Here is a 24844-nt window from a genome sequence, read left to right on the forward strand (position 1 = left end):
ATAACATAATGTAACACTGTCTCCATCACCCACCACATGACAGCTAATTTGCACTGTTTCTACCTCATAAGCATGCACATTCACATATAAATGTACATATCCACATAATTTATGTAATACTGTCATACATGCCTGTGTATTTTCCTACTGTGCAATATTTTCCACTTACTGTGCATTCATATTTATGGCTATACATTTATATGTTTACAGTAAATATACCAGACACCATGTGTGTATTTCAGTTGAACTGTGCAACTATTAATCACGGACATACAGTATCTGTACAAGTGAAATGTGTATATACCGTAGGTGTTATATTATTTTATTTTCACTTTATGTGGTTTGTATTTTTGTAACGTTTTTATCCTTATTGAGCATCCTTTTCATATCTTGCCTCTGACTCTTGAGCTGCTGTAACGTGTGAATTTCCGCAGTGTGGGATTAATAAGATCTAATCTTATCTCTAATATGTTTTAATGTTACCTGGTCAATCCAAGACATTTCCACTGTTAGTTAAACATCCTCACAGTTATCTTTAATATTGTTAAAATGTATGGGAATGTACAGATTGCATTTCAATACTTAACTCATGAGACCAGCTACAGCTGAGCACAAACTTAAATCACTGTATCTTATGTTAGCATCCTCTCAGTGAGTCCTATTTAATTGTCTTTTATTTTGAAGGAGCACACACGCTGCTTCCTGTCTGCCTGTGTCTCGCGGTGAGTATCTTGACTCCGGGATCAGCGTGGCTCGACCTGAGGCGGGCAGAGGGAGTGTCTGCTGGGTGTAGGAGCAGTCTGACGTCTTGTTAGTGTGAGTGACTTGGGGAGAGAAAACACTGTGACAACAGCTCAGCAGGAGAGACGAGCACGGAAAACTGAGGAACATTTTTTCTTTTGTAACTTCTTCCCGCTTCCTTCCTCCCTCCACCTGTATGACTGCGTGAAGACGAAAGGTAAAGAAAACAACTTGATACTGCTACAAAATGTCTGTTGAATACCTTAAAAGTTCATAAAGCTGGTGTAAACAGCAGGTGCACTGTGTTAAAGACTATGTTTTATAAGCTTTGTAACGTAAATATTCAGTGTAACGTTAACGTACGTCCTGACTGTGAGTAACGTTACACGCGTACATGTAACGTTATTCTGACAAAACACTCGGTTACAACACTGACAGCCTAGCTTACATTAAAAGTAACGTTAGCTACTTTTATATATCCCAGTTTCCTTTGTCCAGTTTCAGAGGACACTGCTGGTTCAACGACTGGGAGTTCATTGTTGACGCGTTTATTAGTAACTTATTAACAACCCGTAATCTAACATATGCACCCATGTAACGGTTAATTTTACCGTTAAATATGCGTTAAAAGTCAAAACGTCGCGATGTTGACTTGTCCCAAACTTGGTGTTTAGCTTCCCACAGCATCACTGTAAGGAGTAAATAACACGTTGGGACATCAAAACGAAAGGGACGGAGTGTAACGTTAGCCTTGGCAGGGTAACAGCCACTAAAGGCAAACAAAGATAAAGAAACAAAAAATCCCACAAGCTAAATGCTGCTGCTGCTGGATGATTTTTACTGACTCCATGAATGTGGCCCTAAATAAGCAACAGAAAGCATCAATCAGCTGCAGCTTTATCTGCCAGACATTGTTTGTTTCTTAGGAATTCAACTGTAAAAAAAAAAAAAGAGGAGGAAAGCAGAAACAAACAGGACACAGCTTTAAGAGTCCAATGTGATCCCATTACACCCATTACACAATATCATGCACGCCCAGAGGTGCTGACTGTTTGAGCAATGCAACAGAAAGATACTTAGAAAACATAGGACATGCAAAATATCTTAGTGCACCAGCTGACTGTTGTCTGGAGTCAATACAGTCAAATCAATAGCAGCTGTAGATTGATAATGTGAGAGTGACACAGTGAGCAATTTGCTGACAGGCCCTGAGTTGCACAGTATCAAACCGTGGGGTGTGGAGTTACCGGTTTGTGCAAAAGTATTACAGGTCAAACCAGATGACATACAATGGCTGTGGAATTCAGTGTAGCAAAATTGGAAGCATTACTGTTATCTTTTTCACACGGTGTGTAAGTTTGGCCTCGCTCTCTCTCGCTGTGGTGTGACAGCGCTCAAATAGAAGTGTTTTTATCTACCTGTGGTTTCAGCTGAATCGGAGATCTGGTGTGATTGTGTCATTTCTGCAGACCTTATTGTTGGTGTGTGTGTGTGTGTGTGTGTGTGTGTGTGATGACTCATTGGGCTGCTTCAGTCTCCCACCTACCTGTTTTGATTCTTATTGTAGTAGTTTTTCATTGTGGTTTAAAAATTACAAAAATGTAAAGCAGCTGGCTTTATTTCGACTGTCTTAATCACATACAGTGTAATACCAGTGTAATATCACACAGCATGCCTGGAAATGTTATCATTCATCTATTTTTCAGCCTATAAATTAACTTTCAAAGACTTAAAGGTCCAGTGTGTAGGATTTAGAGGGATATACTGGTCGAAATGGAATATAATATTCATCACCTGACACTAAGAATGGTTTTCATTACCGTAGAATGAGCCATGTACGTCTACATACAGAGCGGGTGTGAGTTTGCACTTCCTAGGATAGTGAAGACATGACCCACCCTACTCTGCTTTCCTCTGCCTCTGATTGCCTTACACCGACATTCTTATCCTAATCCAAACCAATCTCACTCCCGTTGCCTAATCATAACCAACCCAACCAATGAAGGCAACAAGTACTAGCCAGTCAGGGGCAGAGTAGGGCGGGTCATGCCTTTGCTATCCTAAGAAATGCAAATTCTTGGAGCAGGTCTTCTTCAGAGACTGTAAAAATAATGGATCTAGCTACCGTGAGACCATCCATTGGTTTGTGGTTTTGAAGCCTCGAGTTTGGCATTTCTGCTGTTGCCATCTTGGTTTTTGGAAGTGACCATATTTGGGTGAAAGGCCGGAGCTGTGGAGAAAGGGGGTGGATCTGGACAATATCTGCAGATAGCCTGTCACTCAAAGATACTCACCCTTTAAGCCCGAATTGAATGTTAATGGGCGCGTTATATAAAGATTCACCCATAGTACAGTTGTCATAAATGTTGAAATTAACTACAGAGTCCAAAACCATTTTTTGAACCGCTCTGTAAACATGTTTATCTCCCCTGTAAAGTTGGGCATCTTAACATGGGGGGTTACGGGGATTGATTGGCATCTGGAGCCAGCCTCAAGTGGCCATTCAAAGAACTGCAGTTTTTGGCACTTTTGTGTCGGCTTCATTTTTCAGCTCGGGAGGCTGCTGCTTAGTCCTCTTCCACGGAGTCTGTCATGCTATTTCTAAAGCAACCCAGAACACACAAACTTAGCAACCTCACTGCTAGATACCACTAAATCCTACACACTAGACCTTTAACTTGTACAACTTGGACGTGTGATATACTATCAACTTGTCTTGAAGAGATCTGAGTAGTGTCACCCAATCACATGACCACAGCTGTTTACTCACTGGGCGCACTTTGAGGTGATGATGAACTTATCAAAGATCCTCAACAGAAGGTCAATAACATGTAATTAGATAGATGTGGCATTTTAGTAGGTAAATTCTTGAAAGGGCCAAGTATTGATATATTATTTTCAAATAATAAAATGTAGTACATATTGCTAACAGCAAAAAGAAATAGTTCATCCTTCCTTGGTTGGACAATTCAAGAACTTCAGGAAATGCATTTTAGCTACCCATCCTATGCATAACTTCTCTCTGTTCATTGACTTTAAGTCAAGTTTTGGACATCTTCAATCAAGATGAGCTGTCAGATGTCACTTACAACATAACAATTATCCCCCAGGCTGAAAAAGTGACAGTGATTGACAGGTCAGATCTGGACTACAATGGCCATTTAAATTGGTTTAATTTTGTAGAGCACAGAAATTGTTAACAGGCTATTATTCAAAACTGAACTGAACCGAGGAAGAAAACTAAATAAAAAGGCTTCAAGCAGAAACACTTGTCATAGTTTCTGGCGTATGTTCTGTGGGATTGATTAGTTTTTCTTTGACCCAGGAGGTAATGTGCTTTCAAAAATCTAGACAGACCAGACTAATCCAGTTTTCTTTGTAAAGACATGATCAACTGGCTGCGTCTCAGCTGGGAGCGACAATGTTTATTCAATGTAAATATGTAGTTTTTGCTGTATGTAAACACCTCCTCTCCTTTTCTTTTTCAGTGACTCAGTTATGGAGAGCTCCGTTGAGGTTTCCCAGAGTGGTGGCACCTCAAACCCCAAGCCAGGTCTGGCCCCCAAACCTCGGCTCGCTCCCAAGCCCTTCTCTCTGCAGAAGAACACCACCATTCGCTCCATCCATGCCCCAAAGACGGTCGCCGCTAGCTCTAAGAAAACAACGCAGCCGACTGTTAAACCCGAGGCCGCAGGAGTCCCCAAACCGACTGTGACCGCCCCCGCTCAGAAACCCCCTCAACAAACCACCACCTCTGATTCCAAACCCAGCCCTGTAAGTGTGCCCACCAAAGATCAAGCAAACACAACCAAAGAAAGCAAAGCAAGTCCACGTGGAGAGGATACCCTTGATTCTACTGTAAGAAAATCTGATCCAGCCTCAAAAACCACTCCACCCAAAGAAACACCCAAATCCGAGCCAATCCAGAAAGACGATGTCATCCAAGCAAACCACAAAGCATCTACGGAAATCGTAACAAAACCAGAGCAGAAAGAGGAGAGAAAGAAAGAAGATGAAGAACACGCTTCTGTCATCCACAATGTTCAAGAACCAGAAAGTGACGTCTCCTCTAAAGACAATCCAGAATATCGATGGAGCGGCGGCAGGAAGCGTCTGTCCATGGAGCTCACCTCGAAGTTTGAGTCAGGTGGCCTATCTCTGCCTCCCCAGCCAACTGTAACCACCTCTACAACCACCACCAGAGATGATACAAAGAAGCCAAGGCCTTCAGATCCAGAGGTGAGCCAGACGACAACAGAGCCATCAAACAGAGAGAGCGATGAAGGAGGACTGAAGGAGGATTACACCGGAGGCAGCAGTATAAAACGTAGGATCAGTCTCCTGTTTGACTCGTCATCAAGGCCAGAGGTCATGACAAAGAGAGAGGAGCCAGAAATTACAAACGGCACAGAGAGTGTGAAGGGTGTAAAGGAGAGAATCAAAAACTGGGTCACAGAAACGACCCCCGAGGGTCCGAAGACTGAGAAGAGGCCTCAGGTTGCACCCCGACCTCGCTCTAAGAGGTAAGCAAGCCTCCTTTCATCTGTGCTGTTTGTGTTTGGTGACGTGTTTAGACATGAGTCAAAGGAAAAGAACGTTCTCTTACAAGTGCAATCAAGCGTGAAGTTTGTTTTCAGGTTAATGGCGCATATTATTATGGCTGTCTGTTATTGACCAGGGCTGTACTTTTCATTTCACATTCATCTTTTGTGATTAGATGCGTGCAACTGATCCAGAGTCTTTTCATGTCCACACTTCAGACTTTTAATATGAACTGTTTTGTTATCTTTCTGCTCAATATGATACCAATTCATGCCTCATTGGAGCTTATAGAATTACACTGCAGAGTGGATTGTTATTTTGTTTTTATTGTTTTTTTGGTTTCCTCAGGGAGAAAAGGGTTTTTCCAGTGTCTTATGTAATGTTTCCCAGTTACTGTGAAAAAATCAGGGAGAAATGAGTGAAAGTCTGAAACTGTTTGGCTGTTTTGTATCACCGGCACCGTCTTCTTTTCTTTTGCCCTTTCCCAACCCACTGTACTTTGTGTTGACATCAGTGGCAGTGTGGTAAATGAATAACGCAGGTTTCAATATCAAGATTTGTGGCCAGATTTATGTCCTTAAATTACAAAGTCCAGATAAGAGTGCGCATATTAAGATTAGATGTCCAACTTACTATATGAGTGCAGAGTAAAGAGTATGTTCACCCATTTTCTCATTTCCCCCTCAGTATTAAGCCACACTTAGTTTTGTTTATACAACCAGGTTTTGAGCAATCCATCTCAAAGATTTCTGCTGCGGTTCCAACTACAACAGATGTGAAAAGACATGTCCCCACTGGTTTGAAGAGAGATCTTCCTGTCAACTCTTTATACCGAAGAAATAGTTCCTATGAAAACTGTTAACAGTGTGTTCTGTTGATGATCCAGAGTAACAGAGACACTGTTTCTGAAAAGAGACATTACTGTATAATTTTTTAAATATATACTTTCAGTGCTTTGAGAACCACAAATGAAATCCAACACTATTGTGATGACGTAAAGGTGGAAATCTTAACACAGACAACACAATCTTGCTGAATGGTAGATGAGAACATCAATACCACTGTCTGTATGGTAAATATGACGCTAAGGACAGCAGGTGATTATCTTAGCTTAGCATAAAGACTGGAAACAGGGGGAACCATCTAGCCTGGCTCTGTCCAAAGTCTCTAAAACTCAGATTTAGGCCAACACATGGGGGCTAATTCACAAAAGGACTCACAAACAGGGAAATGCGCACTTAACTGCGCTGCCAAGCTAATAGCATCTCAGGGCTCTTGTGCTATTTGCTATGCTGAGATGCAAATATTTGGCGCAGAATTGTCCCCTTTCTATGCAAATGAGCCTCATTGCAAATTCACCAAGATCAGTGCTTATAGCCACACGCAGTTACAGTGAAATTATTAGCATCTTCAAAGAGTTGGGGGTAACTGAAAAAGGGGGAATATCACCGCACCTTGTTAGTCAGTGTCACAGTGGGAAAATGCCCTCATTGTTCTGTCCACTGTATTCTTGGCATAAAGGCAACATTTATACTTTGCCATGTAGATAATTGCAATCAGACACATATAAAAGAGTCAACTACACTCAGTTGCAAAACTTTTAGGGTGTGTTTGCCCTGTAATATTATGAGGGCAATATCTTTTTTGAACTGGACCTTAAGACAGGGCAGATAACGGTTAAAGGTGATGAGCAGTTCATGGTGCTATCAATCCATTCTTTGTAAAATCGCCAGTCTGGAGTCTTTGCTGGTCGCCTGGCAACCTCACTGTGAAGACAAGACTCCAGGAAGTCAGAGCACTAGGCCAAGACCTAGTTAAACCACACCTCAAAACCATCAAACCCAAACTTTTCACATATTTATATAACATTCTTTGCATAGACTAAACATACAAAATGACATAATGTTAATAATAAAACTTAAGAGATGCTGGTAGGAAGATTTCTTAAACTTTGGTCAGAGCCAGGCTAGCTGTGTTCCCCAGTTTCTAAACTTTATGCTAAGCTAACAGGCTGCTTGCTGTAGCTTTGGATTTAGCATACAGTCATTAGAAAGGTATTCTAAGTTATGTAAAATGTGCTTGGTTGTATTAAAATTGACGGTATTGATCTTTTAACTGTCATTTTTCACCTTGAACTGCTGTTATCTTTTCCACAGCTTTGAGCCAGCAGCTGCTCCAACAGCAGAGGAAACACCCAAAATGCAGCCTGTTGAACCTCCTGCACCTGAGATTTCTCCCAGTCAGGCCGTGGATCTTCCTTCAAAGGTGTCACCTGCCGAACAACCCACAGAGACCCCAATGGAAATATCTAGAGATGCTCCTACTGAAGTTAAGTCGGAAGGCCCAAGTGAGACACCAGGAGAGCGTGTGCAGAACAAGGCAACAGAGGGTGATGTCCGACTACGCAATCGCAGCTCATCTATGCCCCACACTTCCACCTCAAGTGAAAATGATCAACATGCTCTGAAGAGGGGTGGTGTGAAACGTCGATCTGTTCACTTTGGTGTCGTAGAGAGAGATGATGGTGGGCCTCCACTGATCCTGGGCTCACCATCTGATTCCAGCGAAGAAGAAGAGGCCTCTGGGGATGAAGCAGAGAAGGACATCTCTGTTTCAGTGCCTGTCTACAAAAGAGTAGGAGGTCTTCTGAAGAAGAACGATGATGAGGCGCGAGAGGAAGAAGAAGAACGACTGAAACATTTGGAATTTGAAAAAAGACGGCGAGCAGAGGAGAACGAACAGGCAAGGCTCGTGTTGGAAGAGGAGCGGAAACGAAAAAAGGAAGAGGAAGAAAGAGAGAAAGAGATGGCAAGGCAGAGGGAAGAAGAGGAAAGGGAGAGAGAAAGACTGAGGGAGGAGGAAATAGAGAGACAGCGGAAGGAGGCGAGGGAAAGGCTGAGAGAAGAAGAGATGGAGAGGGAAAGACAGTTGGAGCTGATGTTGCGGAGACAGAGAGAAGAGGAAAGAGAGAGGGCGAAACAGAAGGAGGAGAGACTGAAACAGGAACAGGAGGAGAGAGAAAGAGAGAGATTGTTGGAGGAGCACAGGAAAGAGGAGAGACTGAGAGAGGAAAGAGAAAGACAAAGGCTGAGAGAAGAAGATATGGAGAGGGAAAGACAGTTGGAGATGATGTTGCAGAGACAGAGAGAGGAGGAAAGAGAGAGGGCGAAACAGAAGGAGGAGAGACTGAAACAAGAACGAGAGGAGAGGGAAAGAGAGAGATTGTTGGAGGAGCAGAGGAAAGAGGAGAGACAGAAGGAGGAAAGAGAAAGACAAAGGCTGAGAGAGGAGGAGGAGAGATCGATTCGGGACAATGAGGAGCATAGAACTGAGGGGCAAAAGCTTGAGAGGAGATGGAGTAAAGCGAAACACAGAGAGGAGGAGTGGGAAAAAGAGTGGGTGAAAGAGGCAGCGAAGCCAAGAGGAGAAGAAGAAGAGAAGGAAAGAGAGAAAGAGTTGGAGTTGATGTGGCAGAGACAGAGAGAAGAGGAAAGAGAGAGGGCCAGACAAATGGAGGAGAGACTCAGACAGGAGGAGAGGGAGAGAGCAAGATTAAGAGAGGAGGAGGGACCAATTCATAACCATGAGGAGCATACAGCTGAGGGGGGAGAGATAAAGAGGAGATGGAGTAAAGCAAAACACAGAGAGGAGGATTGGGAAAAAGAGTGGGTGAAACAGGTAGAGACGCAGAGAGGAGAAGAAGAAGAGGGGGAAAGAGAGAAAGAGTTGGAGGCGATGTGGCAGAGACAGAAAGAGGAGGACAGGGAGAAGGCCAGACAGATAGAGGAGAGACTCAGACAGGAGGACAGGGGGAAAGAAAGATTAGGAGAGGAGGAGGAAAGAGAGAGGGAGAGGCAAAGGAGGCTGAAAGAGCAGCAAGAAAAAGAAGAAGAGATGGAGAGAATGAGGCAAATGGAGATGGAGAAATGGAGAGAGGAGGAGGAAAGGAAGAAGCAGATGGAGAAAGACAGACTGGAGGAGCTGGAGAGAAAAATACGAGAGGAGTTGAACAGAAAGCGGGTACAAGAAGCAGAAGAAGTTGTTTATGATGACTTCTCCGTCAAACCGGCTGGGATAAAGGTGGACTTTGACGACTTTTCAGTCAAACCGCTGAGATGGGGCACGCAAGCTAAAGAAGAAACCAGTCCGCCCATCCAGAGAAGGGAAGCTGCCTCTGTGGATAAAAAGGAAGTGGAAGAGCTGGTGCCCCTGGATGTCAGTCCAAGAGAATATAAAGTGCCAGAACAGGTGGCGAAACCACGCAGCCTAGAGCCTACACCAACCCAAGAAAGTCCAAAGTTCGAGGAGAAGGAGGAGAAGCAGAGGCCAGAGGAGGGACTGCTTATCTCCATGGAGGTAGAGGAAGAGAAGGAGACAGAGGGGGAGGAAGAGGAGAACACAAAAGAAGATGTAGTGGAAGAAGAAGACAAGCAGGAGGTAAATACAAAATTCAGATTTAAAGGTCCAGTGTGTATGATTTTGGGGGATATATTTGTGTTTGTTTCTTTAGAATGAGCCGTTTCTATCTACACAGGAAGTCAGTCCTCATATAGAGATATCACCATGTCGCACCGCTATTGGACCTTCTTCGACGAGCCAGACAGCATCAGAAAAACCCTGATTTGTAACATGAAACTGCTTTATTCAGTGTTTTTAGTTCCTTAAATCACCTGCTCCATTTGTTTTGGAGAGGAAGAGACCTGTGCAGATAATTCAGTTCCTAGTAAAAACCTCCTGAACAATGAAAGCTGCAGGAATTCTAACCGGGAGAAGTTTCAGCTGGTCGCAATCTGCAATCCTCACAGCTAGATGCAAATAAATCCCCCAAAATCTTACACTTGGCCGCTTAAATGCAACTTGACTTGATTTTGTTTTTGTGAACACGAGCATAGTTTTATGAAAGGATAAATTGTTCAATCACACAGATAGGGTGAGGTCGAGCACAGAGACAGGAGTGTACATGTAAATGTGGTTTTTTCACCTCTGAATCATATCGGCCTGGCAACCACACAACCCTCACCTGCACCAACACACTGGCATTCCTGTAGCACGAGGGGAAAACATCTTGTTATACTTGCTTCACCCAGATTCAGTCAGAGCTTAAGAACGTGGGTTTGTGCATGTATGTGTGTGTGTGTGCGTGTGTAGGTGTGACATTGAGTAATGAAACAAGCATGGCCTGAAACCTACATCTACGTGTCATGTGACAGTCGTAGTATCTGCTTTTGCTGACAGCGAGAGCTTGTGTCTGACAATAAGAAATATCAGAGTACAGAGTGTTGGAGAAAGGAAAGTGTCGACTCAGAAGGTGTGACGATAAAAAGTATAGTTTTGAATGTGTTTGATTCTCAATTAATTCATGCTAACAAATAATTGCCACCCCTGAAGATGATACATTGGGGTGAGAAATAGGCTGAACCTTTCAGTCGACTGTAAAAGTACTGTATGAACTCTATGTCCGGTAGTGCACGTATGAAGACGCGTGGTTACGACATCAAGCAATCTAACAGGAAGTGAGGTTATGACTTCCTCTGCATCTGACTGCTGCTTTCATTTTGCTTTTATTTGTGCGTAAAGACAACATTCATTTTCAAAGACATACTGTAGGGATTTTAAAAAAAACATTGAACACTGAAGAAGGATGGATTATTTCTCATGGGCATCATGGATGAGTTATTTCCAGCAGCTATGGGTGAGTCTTCACAGGTAGAAATGTTAGTGTTAGTGGTTTCACAGTAAATTGCAGAGCCAGCTCAGCAGTTTGCAACTCTGAGGGCTATTTGATTAGAGCAAAAATCATTTTGGTCAGTATTGAGATTGTGATTATTTAACACTCATTGGCCAAAGGCTTTCTTTCTGTCATCTTAGCTTGAGCTAAACTAAACATGCCACAGCCTGGTTGAGAATGAATTTTGGTTTCAGGGAGGGGTGAATATACACCGCTGTAAAGAAGAGGGGTGCGCTGGATTTGTAACACAAGACAAAACAGGAGCATCATTGAGAAATGGAATGCGGCACAATATTAATTTTATCTCAATTGTCTTGTTTTCATAATCATTGGAATCCAAAATCGGGATTAAAGATAACATTTGATTAGCTAATTTCCGAGCACTACCACCTTATGTGTTATTTTTTAATGCAGCTAGCCTCTCTGATCACTACAGGTTACCGCTTGTATAGGATTTAGTTAGCTGCAGTGACTATTTACTAACATATTAAATCTACATTGAACACACTACATGTTGAGTATGAAGACTATTTGTTTAAAGGATTTATTTAAATGATTATGATTTCAAAGCAGTTTTGGTTAAATGCTTGACTGAAGGTTATCAAAGACATCAAAGAGCAAATGGCTACAAAGGCCGACTGTTGAAAGTTGTGCCTGAACACACCACAAAGACTACAGCCAATAGCCAACTAGCAAGTAGGTTTTGCACCTGCTGGAGAGGAAATAACTCTCCATACCAGCAGGCGGCAGTAGGAAAGGGAACCTGTAGGACCGACAGGACAGATTCAAGACACTATTTAGCCAGTTAGCACGTTAACAACACAATCTGATGCTGAAAGAACAAAGCATATTACCGTGTGTGAGCGAACAGTAACACAAAGTATTATGAACGGTTTCTGTTAAGGAGCTCAATGGCTAAAACAATAAACTTACCCACTATAACAAGTTTGTTTCGATCTCACACCCTCCTGACTTTAGCCGTTTGTTTTCCTCTCATGTATGAAGCTGGACTGCCAATCAGAGTGATTTCTCTCACTGGCAGGCCCCACCAGCTCCAACACCAATAGGCATGCTGAATAAGCTGAAATAAGCCAACAACTTGTAGTGTTAGGTCATTGTAAAGTGTTTTCCATAGTGTCTTCCCCTGACTTTCTGTGCAATTTAAAAGTCATTCAGCCAATATGAGAATATGAAAATTAACTTCCTAACACATTTTCATTAGAGTAGTAAATAAGGACGTTTTTTACGTCTAACTAGAGAAAATTACTTTCATTACCCTTCCAATTTATTATCCAGCCATCCATTTGTAGCTCATTTCAGGTCCAATTGTAGGTTGTTAATTTGAAGTATGTCTGTAGTTTAGCCTGAAGCTGGAGAACCTTTGAGTATTGGTGTCTGAAGACTTGAACCACTTTTATCTTACAAATTAGACAAGTATTAACTTTTTATTAATGTTGCTGTGCTTATGAAAAGATACATAAATACCCCGAGGCTGCTTGAACCACAGAGTTTATTTTCTGCTTCAGTCGATTTACGTTCAAAGATCCGTTGAAGTTGTAGTACAACTGCAGTCAACAAACCATGTCTGAGCGTCTGGATGGACCTGCAAATAAACGTCATGGCTGCACTGCCTGAAGGAAGTGATCCTAAATCAGCTGGGAATTAAAAGGTCAGCATATGTTGCTGGGAATTTCTAGTCACCTTAGTACAATTACCCTCATTATAGGTAATAAAGTAACAGACCAAAGTGAAGATCACAGCCCAACAACACACCTGAAGCAGTTTAAAGTGCAGTTATATAACTTAATGAAGATTAACAATATGAGAAAGACGCGAAAACTTGTTGACTCTTTACCCGTAAAAGAGACAAGGAAGCAAACAAACAAGGTGAAATGAGGAAAGTGCAGTGGTGGCAACTTATCAGTTCATCATAGTGAGTGAACAGCTGACAGGGCCCTGCCAGTCAAGACAGATCGGTTCACCACCTGTTTGAACATGCAACATTTTTTAAGTAATGAAAACACTGGGCTCTGGAGCCCTGAACTCTGTCCGTGTGTGTGTGTGTGTGTGTGTGTGTGTGTGTGTGTGTGTGTGTGTGCGTGCGTGTGTGTGTGTGTGCGTGTGTGTATTGTGTTTCTGTTTGCTGTGTGCATGCTTTGCAAACAAACCAACCCACAAAACCAGTGAGCTACTTTAAGGAGGCATTGTATATAGCCATTAATGCAGGCCAAAGGGCTTTTCAAGCGATTTCACCGCTGCAGACAAATTGTTCAGTGTCAGAGTAAAATCATAAGAGTTGAGTGTTTGATGTAAGGTGGTGGTAATACACAGTCTTTTTCTCATCTTGACATTCTGACAAAATCAAACATGTTTAATACTGTTATACATTTTTAGTCTTGGCTAGTCTTGTAAGTACTGAAATTCATGACGTGAACAGTAGCAACAACCAATGACTGCACTTTCTCCTCCAGCACACCAGGTAGACAGTAAACATGGAGGGACTCCATGTGCAAGAATGTCAACAACTCTCTGTTGTCTTGTGCTGTGGAAAAGAAGGAGAAAGTGGTGGATTTGTGGAGTGAACAAGTGTCTATGTTTAATTTGTTGAGTATCTGATCCACCAGTCAGCACCCATTGTAGTAAGAAGTCTTAAATTTTGAAACAGTTTGCCTCTGTTTCCTATGATATCCTCTTACTAAAATAATAGGGCTAACAAACGGAGGCTGGTAGTGTGTTGAGGCAACAAAATCCAAAATGTACACAAATGCTATCAACATATGATGCCTCTTATCTTGTGTTTCTAGAGTTATGTGTTTTTGCAGACATGTAAGGATTTGTTAATGTCAGATTGCTTAAAGAGAGTTTGGGAAATCATCTCAAAAGGAATCAAGATGTAGTCTTGCAAATAGTGACCCCGCAAGACCCCCAGAATCTGTGATTAAAAACTCACATTGACTTTAGATGCGAGAGGGTGTCAGACTTAAGTATTCTTAAAGTCTGTCAAAGTCTTGCTGCTGTAAGGCCATCGGTATTGAAGTTTTGTTGGTTGTGAGAGCACAGCCCTGTTTTCACCACAGAGTGGCGCTGCTGCTTTTAAAAAATTGCACTTCCTTATTCTGCACCACAGAAACCAGCAAGCTCACCTCATGTAGAGCACCTTACATTGCTATAATATAGCACCATAACACTTAACAGCAAAGTTCAATAAAGAAAATACAAACTTTTTTCACTGAAGGGAAACAAAGACACTGTTGAGTGGCAGAGAAAAGCTTTTACTTTGACAGGACAGAATGAGGGAAATGTTTACTTGGCAAACACAAGCTGCGCAGCCAACCATGCATCCTCATTCAGGGTACTGACTAACAGACAGACAGATGGACGGATGGATGTTTTAGTGAGAAGAGCTGAGGTGCTATGTGGTCATCATGCCTTTATTTGGATCTGGTCAACAGGGCAGCGTGTCAGAATAACCATACATGGTGCCCCTCTTTCTCTGTGTCTGTCTCTCTACTCAATCTCTCCACCCCGTTTTGAGAGATTCCGTCAGCCCCCTTACACACACACACACTCACACTGTCTGGCACACACACACACAAAAGGAGGATGGGCTTAACCGTGGACATGAAAGTTCACATGTCCACTGTCCATTCTAGTGCTCCCTCAAACTTTCTTCCACTTTTCCAAAAGTCTTCCTGTTTTCTGCCGTTCCCTCTGCCTGCTCCTCTCACAAAGAGCCGCTTCATTCAGTTACCTGCATCATTTACCTACGGGGTGACAGAGGTGGAGGGGAGGTGCAGAAAGCACCTTGGCCCAGCCTGCCGCACCTTCCTTCCTTCCCTCGGGATTTTCCGCATCCGAGCACAGACCTCCGCTTTGTTTTGACATTCTGTGAAATCACTCAGGTATGGAGGAGATAAAGGGGTGATCTACCTCTCTGTACCTGGCTTTGGTTGTTTGGAGTGGCAGATATTTCCCACGCTGCTTTTCCTTTTCTTTTTTTTGTTCTGAGTGGAAAATGGAGTTGGGATGTGAACTGGGACGTTGGTGCACAAGCAAACAGGCTTGACTGTGGCAGAAGAAGCAAAAGAGAAAGGGGGTGCGCATGAAAAGAGGTAATCTTTAAACTGTTGTGTGCAAGACTAAAGGCTTCATTGCTATTTTTTTACTTCCATTTTTTTGATAGAAAGCTCTGTCAGTGTGTCTTTTGAAATGGATCATGATGTGATGACGGGAAACTCTTTCTTCGGGACACTGCTGTTTAGGATGTCACATCCATCATAGTGACTGCTGCAGTAGAACAGTGTTGTCACAGCGCAAACACATGGCTGGTCAGACTATTTACTTCTTTACTGACAGCAAATAATAGACTGTTCCAGGAAGTTTGTGTGACCTGAACCATAAAAATATGGAGTTAGAGCATGGATCCCACTCAAAAGAAAGATGGATTATATATTTTTTTTGTATGACGTCAGGAACCTTTTTTTACAAAACAGAATTTGTGCTGTCTTTACCTTCCGCTTGCTGAAAATGACAATTGAAAGGCAGATCACAGAGGCAGCTTTCTGACTCACCCAGACAATCCCTTCATCTCTAACAAAGCTGAACCTCAGTTTCTCTGGTGACCCAGTTCCCATGGTGACCCCAGCGCCTGGACAACCAGCTGTGTAAGCTTTTCAACCATGCAGTACTTTGGAGGGAAGCTGTCTGCCGCCCAGCTTCAGGTGGCGGGCTGGGTGGGCAGCGTGCGACGCTCCTTGCAAGGGGCTTTGGAGCTGGTGTGGGGCCCCGCAGAAGAGAAGCAGCAGGAGGAGGAAGAGGAGGATAAAGAGGAGGAGGAAGAAGAAGGTGGAGATGGAGGAGGAAGGTTTCAGAGAGCTATGTCACCGCTTCGTAGCTTCGCCAGACGCAGCAGGAGATCGCTGCGTCGCTTCTCCGTCAGAAGCCGGCAGACTCTGCAGAGGAGAGCCACTGAAACCTGCTCAGTAAGAGCTGATCAAGTAACACAGTAGAAGTCAGTCAGAATAACAAGAAGGTTTATTACCAAAACAAAGCATTTGTCATGGTGTTTGGTTCATACAAGAAACATCTTAGGAGGGAACAAAAATAAAGGTGAAGCACTGCAACAGTCAAGTGCATAAATGTAATAAAGGCACAAGGGTTTAGGTGCACAGTTTGCACCAAAGCTCCATGTATCCCAGTCTAATATTTCCCCGCCTGTGTGTTAACAGATAACATGCAAATGTATAAAGGGAAAAAAAGGAAGTGCAGAAGGCAGTGGCAGTCCATTTCAGGAAGGACGCCGTTATCTGATAAAGTTGTCCACATGTAGTGTTTTATCAGTGTACATGCATGCCCTTTCCTCTGTCTGTGGTGTGTGTCAGAGATAACGTGGAGGACTATAACAAAGTGTGACACAGCTGTGTCTGCCTTTAGCTCAAGCTCATCACATTTAATCATGACTGTTATTATTTTATAGCTTTTTTACAGTTGAAATTGGCATTTGTCCCACTATATATCATGACATCTGAGCCCATTACAAAATTATTAGACTAGATTATAACTAGTTTTATTTGCATCTTACCGTAAATGGTCAGACATTTTTTACAAGTCAAAGTTTATTATATTTTTAAGAATTCAACATTAAGCTTTAGAAGTATGATCACTACACCAACTACATATTATAATTTATTTTTGTCACAGTCAATAAAAGGTGTTGAGATGAAGCACAGGCATTACAATGGCCTTCAATGTAGCACTTTGTCTGATAGGTCCACAGTAAATTTGCTGTCAAAACAGCATAATGGCAGGAATCTGTCTCGGTAGTTTTGTTGTGTTTACTGTGGCTGCCGGCAGCATGTGTGAACGTGTGTGTCTGTGTCTGTATGTGTGGGTGTACGTGCACAGGAGACAGAGATCAAAAGACGAAAAAAACCTGCAGGCTGTTTCCTGTTTTAATATAACGATCCATCACATTCCTTTATTGGAGGCGATGTTTTGTTGACAGTCTTCATCTATTATTCTGAATTAGAGTCTCGGTTAGTTGTGCGTGTGGCATCTTTAGTTGTTATTCTCTCCGCTACACCATAAACAAGCTGTCTTACACATTCCATTGACCGTAACAAAAATGTTTTGGAGGTAAGCTGTAATAAAGCCTACTCTGTCTTGACTTGCACATCCTCCGCCCTCCTGAACACATTGTACTGGCACATTCACACATACACAGGTTTGTTGCAGCTTAGAGTTGTAGTTCTTTAATCCTGAAGCTTTTAACGTATCTCTTTCTTATGTATGCACTTAGAGGTTGTTGTTGTTTGATTGTTTTATAGTACTTGTTGCCACTCAGAAATATTAGAGTTCCCCTCAGCTTTACAGAGCATTTCAGCATCTTTCAGCTTATTGTTTTGGTTTTTACGACCCTCAGGTAAATGTTTTAGCATGTATGCTACCTGCTCAGCACCACATGGTAGATGACTAGTTAAGTTAGTGACTAGCTGGTGAACATAATGAGAATTTAGCTGCTAATTAGATCAGGAGTTAATAGAGGCCAAAACAGAGCTAAAAGGAGAGTAGATAATGGACTTAAATTTGTCAGGTGGCCAGAAATGCGACTCCAAATGAATTCCATGTTGCTTTGTCACCACTAGATGTGGGCAACAGTTTGCTAACATGTTCACCATATCAACTAGAAGTCAACCTATGGATATTTTTATGGCCAATGTTGTTGTATACGCCTCTTATTTAGGGTTACAACTATTAATGAGGAAACAAGGGACTAGGAAAATTTTGTTAGCAGGTATATATTAGCTTAAATATTAGCTTAGCATAGCTTAACCATCAGATGAGGACAGCGTACCAGTTCCTACACATAACACTGGAGGGCACAACGGTATCTTAGAAGGGACAAACTTAGACTGTTAATACAAAGCAGATATAAAAGACGATAGTTTGGAGCAAGAAAAAGCGTGTACACAGCCTATATCACCCTTAAAAACTTTTTTTTTTTTAAAGACTCAAAAACTTTGTCCCTGATTAATAAAACATAAAAAAAAATATGACTAAGTCAAAACCAAGTATACTGGTGGACTGTGTACAAAATGCTAGAGGGTTTTTTAATTTGAAACGAATACAGGATGTAGCGGCATTCGGCCAACCAGTCTGTCAGTCATCACACAGTCATGGACTTTCACATTTATGGGCTGGTCTCATTGTTGTGGTCCAGACAAAAAAGATGAACGTAAATACATGTTAAAATGAAGATCAAAACACTGAGACACACTCACATAACAGAGGGGACCTGCTTCTCTGGAGCTGTGCACACTGATCAAGCTCCTTTTTTGCTCGATACAACACAACCCTCTCCTCTTCAGCTCCAGGTGGTGATGTACATCCCTGCATGACTGGTAGAGGCTGCACAGCCATCGGCCTTTATTGGAGTCAAGTTCTGCCAATAATGATACTGTGTAAAACATCCTATCGGCAACGATTATTTGGCACAATCGATAAATGGATCGACCTCAAATATCAACTTTATAAGGAGACAATATGTTAATGTTGAGTTTAAAGCTTCTTCTGCTGCTTCACAGTGGTCAAAAATCTAATTTTACTGCTCTAAGGCTCCATATTTTGATTCCAGTGTACTTAAATGAAGTTGGCAATTTGTCTGTGGCAGAGTAATCTTTTACATTTCTGAAAAATACACTTGAGAAAAGTCTTTCAAATCCACAAATCCTGCTGACATACACTTACTCATTGTCTCATTGTTGCATACTCGTACCACTGCCAATAAGGAAATACTTAGAAAATGAATTTAGTTTCTCTTTGAATTCAGGAGAAGCTTTTTAGACTAGTTTGAAAGGGCGGTATTAGAGTCACGTGATGTACTTAAAAATTATGTAACAACATTTAAAACTTTGTGAGCTGCAGTGGCTACTTCTGCAATAAAGGTTGGATGGATTCAGGATGAATGCACAGTGGTGGAATTGTACAACTGTAGACTGTGTCTCTGTGTTGGAACAGACTTTGTTTTTCCCTGCACCTAAACACAGTCTGTGGTTATAGGAAAATCACTAGAAGCCTATTCATTCATGCTGTGATGTTGCCAGATAACAGGCATTGTGCAAATGAAGCTGCTGTGTGAGTCCTGAGTAATAAATGGACTTATGACGGAGACGAGATGCGTACGTGTGTGTGTGTGTGTGTGTGTGTGTGTGTGTGTGAAATCGTACAGAGGGCAAGGGTGTTTACTTGAGTGTTGTTTTGTATCCAGGTGACAGTATCAGACACTACACTGGGATGTGCCCCTTGACAAAATCTGAAGTGAGCTTAAAGGAATGTTTGCGAGGAAGTGCACAGTAGTTGCTTTTGTTTGTAACGTGTTTGTGTGCATGTGTGCGTGCACCCATGCATTCCAGCATGTGGGCGTGACAGCATGAGTGTGTTTGGTGTGTGTGTGTGTGTGTGTGTGTGTGTGTGTGTAGGCATATAGGTGTGTATGCCAGTGCTCATGGTGTTTATTGAGGACAGCCCAGCCTCTGTGACCGGCTCATTAAAAGATGCATGCTTGGCTGGTCTTTAGTCCTCTCTCCCTCTGTAGTTAGTGATCTTGGCTCTGCACGCAGTCCATTTTCCTCCCTGCTTCAGCTCCACCATGTGAAGTTGCTGTGAATATGCAGATTTACAGAACAAAAGAAAGTTTACATCATTTGATTTTGTGTGATAAGGAAGTTGATCCAGCAGAGAGATAAGGAGAGCCGTATTGCTAGGTGACTGCACATGCTTAACATGAGATTGGCGTTAAGCAAAATGTTTCCGATTCTGTTATATGATATGTTTTCTTGTTTATTTACCAGTGTAATTTAATGTCTGTTTTTCTGTCTCTCAGGCACCGGTTAACATTTACAGCACAAACAGCGAAGACACTGATGCTTTGATAGACAATGAGCCCGACCAGCAGAATGAGGCCAGTGAACGGACATCTGAAATTGACAGGTAGGAGCAAGGTTGCACCATAACACCACACAAACACATGCATACATACTGTCAACTACAGACTGTATTTTTCCATGGCTTCATGTCCTCCATCTACCCTGATGGGGCAGAGACAGGACCAGACGGGTTTATTTGTCATTCCTTATATCATGTGGTGAGGGTGCGGCTTCACATTGAGGTGATTTGATTCAAACTGAGCACACCAGGAAGCCCTATAGCTATCTGACATTGAAGAATTAAAGTAAGTAGCCTGAAGACGCAGTTTGGAGGGCCAAGATTAGCTTTGGTTTCTTAATATGATCAGTGGAGCATGAAGTGTGACCAATAATAAACCGATGGGACTGTGAAACCAAATGACTTTTTGTTTTTCAGTTTGTTTGACATAAAGTCTCTGTGTGATTTGGACTTTGCTATGACAAAACGTAAATAAGTTAGCATAATGGAACATGCAAAAATCCTGTGACAGCATAACCAGGTTTAGCTGCACACTAGTGTGTCATATGAAGGCTTTCCAGGACTTGAGCTCCCTGTGCCCCCTTGTGGCTAACAGAGCACAACACAAGAACTTAGAAATTGGACTAAAATGACTCCTGAACCTGAACTGACAGCATCTTAACACCCCTATTTCCTTCTCATTTCATTCTGTGCTGACATATGATTTTAAATAGCTGTCTTTCTCTTCAGCCCAAAGCCCGTCTCTGACCAGGCCCCAGAAGTCTCCACTGAAGACCTTGATAAGACTGATTATCACCGAGAGCCAGAGCTGCCTCCATTTCCTGAGGTTGGTGATTCTTTGTTTCTAATCCTTCCCCCTGTATGAGTGGTGACAGCTGATGTCTGCCTCATCTGCTACAAATATTAATATGTAGTTTTGTGGTTGATTTTCATACCTACCTGGGCAAGTACACGCTCTTGCATCTGCATTTCTGTAGCATAATATGCACCGGTCAATGCAGTGTGTTCTATTCATTGCTCGCTAGATTCTGTGTGTGTGTCTGTGCACAGAGCTCCACTCCTCTCCTCGACACCAGCGCGCAGAGATCGAAGGCAGATCTGGGTAGGAGGCGAAGTCGGTCACGTCCATCGCGCTCGGTCTGTATGGGTTTGGTACCATTGGATAGCCCTGACTGGAGGACCCGTGACTCCACAGGTTATTACTGCACCCATAATATTTTTGAATCTACAGAGGGTTTGAACTCTGACTTACTTTTTTAAATTTCAACTTAAATAAGCAGTGTCTCCTTTAGGCACATCCACTCCAGGCGGAAAGCAGTCTGCAAATGTTGATTTGTGTTCTGACTGTTATATCTATATTTTAGATGAACGGGAGGCATCTAAGCAAAGGGATTCAGACTCTGAGGATGAGCAGCCTAAACCGAAGATGGCCTATTCTCCTCCTTCCGCCTCTCATAGAGTCCCAATGTTCCCTGGTTTGAGCCCCGCAGCTTTACTTGTAAGTTCTCCCAGAGTTTAAGTTCACTACATTTTTCAGTTTTTCTGATACATGATATGATTGAGTAAAGTGTCCTCAACGTTCTCCCGAAGGCTCAGATAAAAAAGAAAACAAGTGGAGGAAGTGGAGAGGACGCGGCAGAAGAGAAGGCAAGAGATGAGAGGGAAAGTCAAAATGAGGAAGAAGCACCGTCTTCCTCACAAGTGTCCCGCACTCCTCGCTCAGCAGCTCATCTTGCGGGGGCTGCACGGGTGTTGCCACCCATAGGCGGTGCAGACAGAGGGTAAGAAAAGAGCATGGAAGCACACAAAAATATAAAAATCTTCGAAATGATGAGAAAATTATTCAAAATTGGGTATGTGTTTCAATCCTGACGCTCCTCTGACCTGTGATTCTGTGTGTCATTCAGCGCCGCCTCCTCTCCCGCTTGGCTGAAAGAACTGAAGTCTAAGAAGCGCCTGAGTCAGCATGACGGCGAGGCTTAGCCAGACAGAGGTGAGCACCGTGGAAGAGCCAGATTCTTTGCTGCATAATAAATTATTAATTACTGGAACATTTATTTAAAAGAAAAGCTGTTTCCTTGTGGTAAACTTGTGGGTAAAGCAACTATTGTTATTGTTTTGTTTTGTTTTACTCTTACATTTTAGAGTCAGTAAAACACGAGTCAAATGTCCTCCTTTGTTTGTTTGTTTTTTTCACATTTTTAATACACCTAAAACTTTATGTACATACCTCTTGTTTTCTTCTTTTTTTTGTTCAAAAATATATTGTCAGAAACAAATTTCAGATCACAAAATCTGGTTTTGATACGATAGCAAGTAATACAGGGCCAGAATTGCTAATATTGATACCAATACGATACTCTTCATAATTAAAAGCAGCTCATGTATCTTCATGTAGGGTAAAAGCAGTGTGTCATGATTTATGAGGTGAATAATAAATATGCTAAAGCAACAGCTAATGATGACTAATTACAGTTTGAAGATGTTACATTAACCAACGCTGAAGATCTGATTTGACTGAAATATTAATTTCACCACTACGTACTTCGATATTTATTGCCTGAGGCTCTCTGAAAAGACTGTCAGTGAACTCTGTGTCACGGGTCTGGACGCTGAGGCATTTCCCTCCTCTTCCCTTCTGTTTGGTTGCAGCCCAAAGTTCTCTTTCTCTTGTTTTTTCCTGTTTAACTGAACAGAACATTGTTTGCAAACACAGTTTGGTATCGATCCTATTAATGCTAGGACCAATGTTCAAAATAAAAATGTGGTATCTATAGTATCGATATTTTGGTATCAATCCATCATACCCAATCTATCATCTAATACAAATATGAATTGTCACTACACATGAATAAAAAACACCTTCCGAGTTACTTTCATATTTAGCAACAGAATTTAGACACTGGTGTATATCAACAAGCACATTAGAGCTTTCATTAGCCATGACCTGCTTGTGATATGCAGAGCATTACATAGGACTTAACAGGATCAGCCATTGAGGAGCGTTGAGTGTGAACATTTTGACATTTCTGACATTGAGCTTGTACTCTGACTTATTGTAGGAGTGAAGGCATTATTAAAAAGGACTAATATTCTTGTGAGTCATAATGCAAGACAGCTGAATAGGTTTGCAATACTAGATAGAGAATGGTTTGAGCTTCACATCAATGCTGTCAGCAACACTCCTGTTGTTTAATGCAACTGTATAATAAACTGACAGCATAGACAGAAACAGGAAGCGGGCCGTATCTCTGTAAAGCTTTCTCCTAATCTAAACTGTGCAGTGTTTAAAGACATCCTCACTGCAGCTAAATGCAGTTTTCTCTGCTCAGTGCTCTTTTGCGGAATTGCTGCTTGCAGATATAGTTTGCTCTTAACTTTACATACAGCTACAGTAAGTGAAAAGGATATATGGATGTAAAAGGGTTATGGATTTGAGTGCCACTTGGACCACCCATGAAAAAACTGAATGCACTCATGGAGGTGTAGAGCACTTAGAGATAAATCCAACAAATGACATTTGATAAAATATATTACATAAAGCTGATGCCTGCTGTAGTCTGTCATTTGGAAACCTCTTCCTGAACTTTTCTTCCTCTTGTTCCCTCCAGGAGACACTGTGCCATCACCGTTCAGCAAGAATCAATCCATTTCAGCTGCAGCTGCTGCTGACAGGCACCTTGCCATGATTGCTCCATTTTCCACTTTGAGTGCCTTATTTTGGACCTTTACCGAGATATACAGGAGGAGAATTCAGGCTTTTGCTGAACACAGAGGCCATCAAGAACTCTTCTGGCTTGTAAATGAAATATGGTGCCAAGGCTACGTGCCAAGACTGTGATGTGTTAATGCCAAGTAAATGTTTTATCTACTGCTGTACAGAGGCTCAATGGATGGGGAAAACCCCAATGTAATTTAGAGCAAAGCCATGGACTGTCTTGTTTGAATGTGTACTCCATTATATTGCGTCAGGGACTGATGACACTAGGCCTTCAGCACGGTATCTACCTTCATAAACAAACATGTACAGAAAATACTGAATATAAATAATGGATTTGCAACTTGTGTGCGTTTAGTTTAAATTGTACAAAAAGCCTTTTTACAGATTATCTTTCCAATCACAGATTGTCTCAAGTAAACCTTTAAGCACTTTAAGAAAAATGATCACAAATTACCGTCCATACAGAACATCTAAGCAATAGAGTAATCGAGTACCTTACTGTAGTGACATGGTCAAGGGAATTTTTCTGTTTGTACGCCATGAGTGCCTGTCTTCTCTTTCCTGGTCCACAAAACTTAAACATGCACTTCCTGGTTTTGTTACAACGCCCAGCGGCTGGTCAGAGCATCAACAGTGAGTTGGGAGGAAATTTTGAGCGAGTTATAACACAGTGGTACTCAATGTATGTCTCTTCCTGCCGACCATTTTATAATTCACACTTAAAATTGATTCACACTGATTCCCACTGCCCAGAGTACATAAAAAACCACCAAAAAGTGCCAGAGGAGGATCCCTTGGACCCCCCGACAGAGGTCAGGGTTAAGCCCCAAATGTCCTCAAACGTTTGTTCATTGACTGGCCCCTGGCTTCCTGTCATTTTGCACAAGTGGCCCCCGGGCAAAGCTCGTTGAATATCCCTGCTTTACCAGAATCAGGAAGTGTGTTCTGTAAAATCTTTAACCCAGAAAAATGCAGTCATCTGCTCTAGATGTTTTTATGTGCCTTTTTAATGTTAAAGAGTGACTGCCATCAGTGCTGTAATCATTTATGATCAACATATGGTATGATAAGAGGAAATTGAGGGAATTTTATTAAAACTTTTTCTATGAAATGCAATCCAGTGTGTTCTTTTTATTGCGGACTTGCACTCCATGGTGCAAGAAGTGGGC

At 42.1% G+C, this 24844-nt stretch overlaps 1 protein-coding gene across 2 annotated transcripts; it reads left to right on the forward strand.

Moving 5' to 3' along the window:
• Positions 1–766: 766 nt before the first annotated feature.
• tnks1bp1 (tankyrase 1 binding protein 1) lies at positions 767–24791 on the forward strand. Of its 2 annotated transcripts, XM_050037169.1 has the most exons (10): positions 770–958; positions 4230–5264; positions 7440–9720; positions 19893–19999; positions 20684–20780; positions 21005–21149; positions 21319–21452; positions 21545–21735; positions 21862–21947; positions 23566–24791. In XM_050037169.1, the coding sequence occupies exons 2-9, from the start codon at positions 4240–4242 to the stop codon at positions 21935–21937; spliced, it is 4056 nt and encodes a 1351-aa protein (XP_049893126.1). In that variant the 5' UTR covers positions 770–958; positions 4230–4239; the 3' UTR covers positions 21938–21947; positions 23566–24791. The 2 variants fall into 2 exon arrangements, 1 of the variants encoding a protein (XP_049893126.1); XR_007569421.1 differs by lacking the exons at positions 21545–21735; positions 21862–21947; positions 23566–24791 and having other exon boundaries at positions 767–958; positions 20980–21149; positions 21319–21453.
• The last annotated feature ends 53 nt before the right edge of the window (positions 24792–24844 follow it).

The sequence above is a fragment of the Epinephelus moara genome, chromosome 24 (genome assembly GCF_006386435.1).
Source record: "Epinephelus moara isolate mb chromosome 24, YSFRI_EMoa_1.0, whole genome shotgun sequence".
Classification (NCBI taxonomy): domain Eukaryota; kingdom Metazoa; phylum Chordata; class Actinopteri; order Perciformes; family Serranidae; genus Epinephelus; species Epinephelus moara.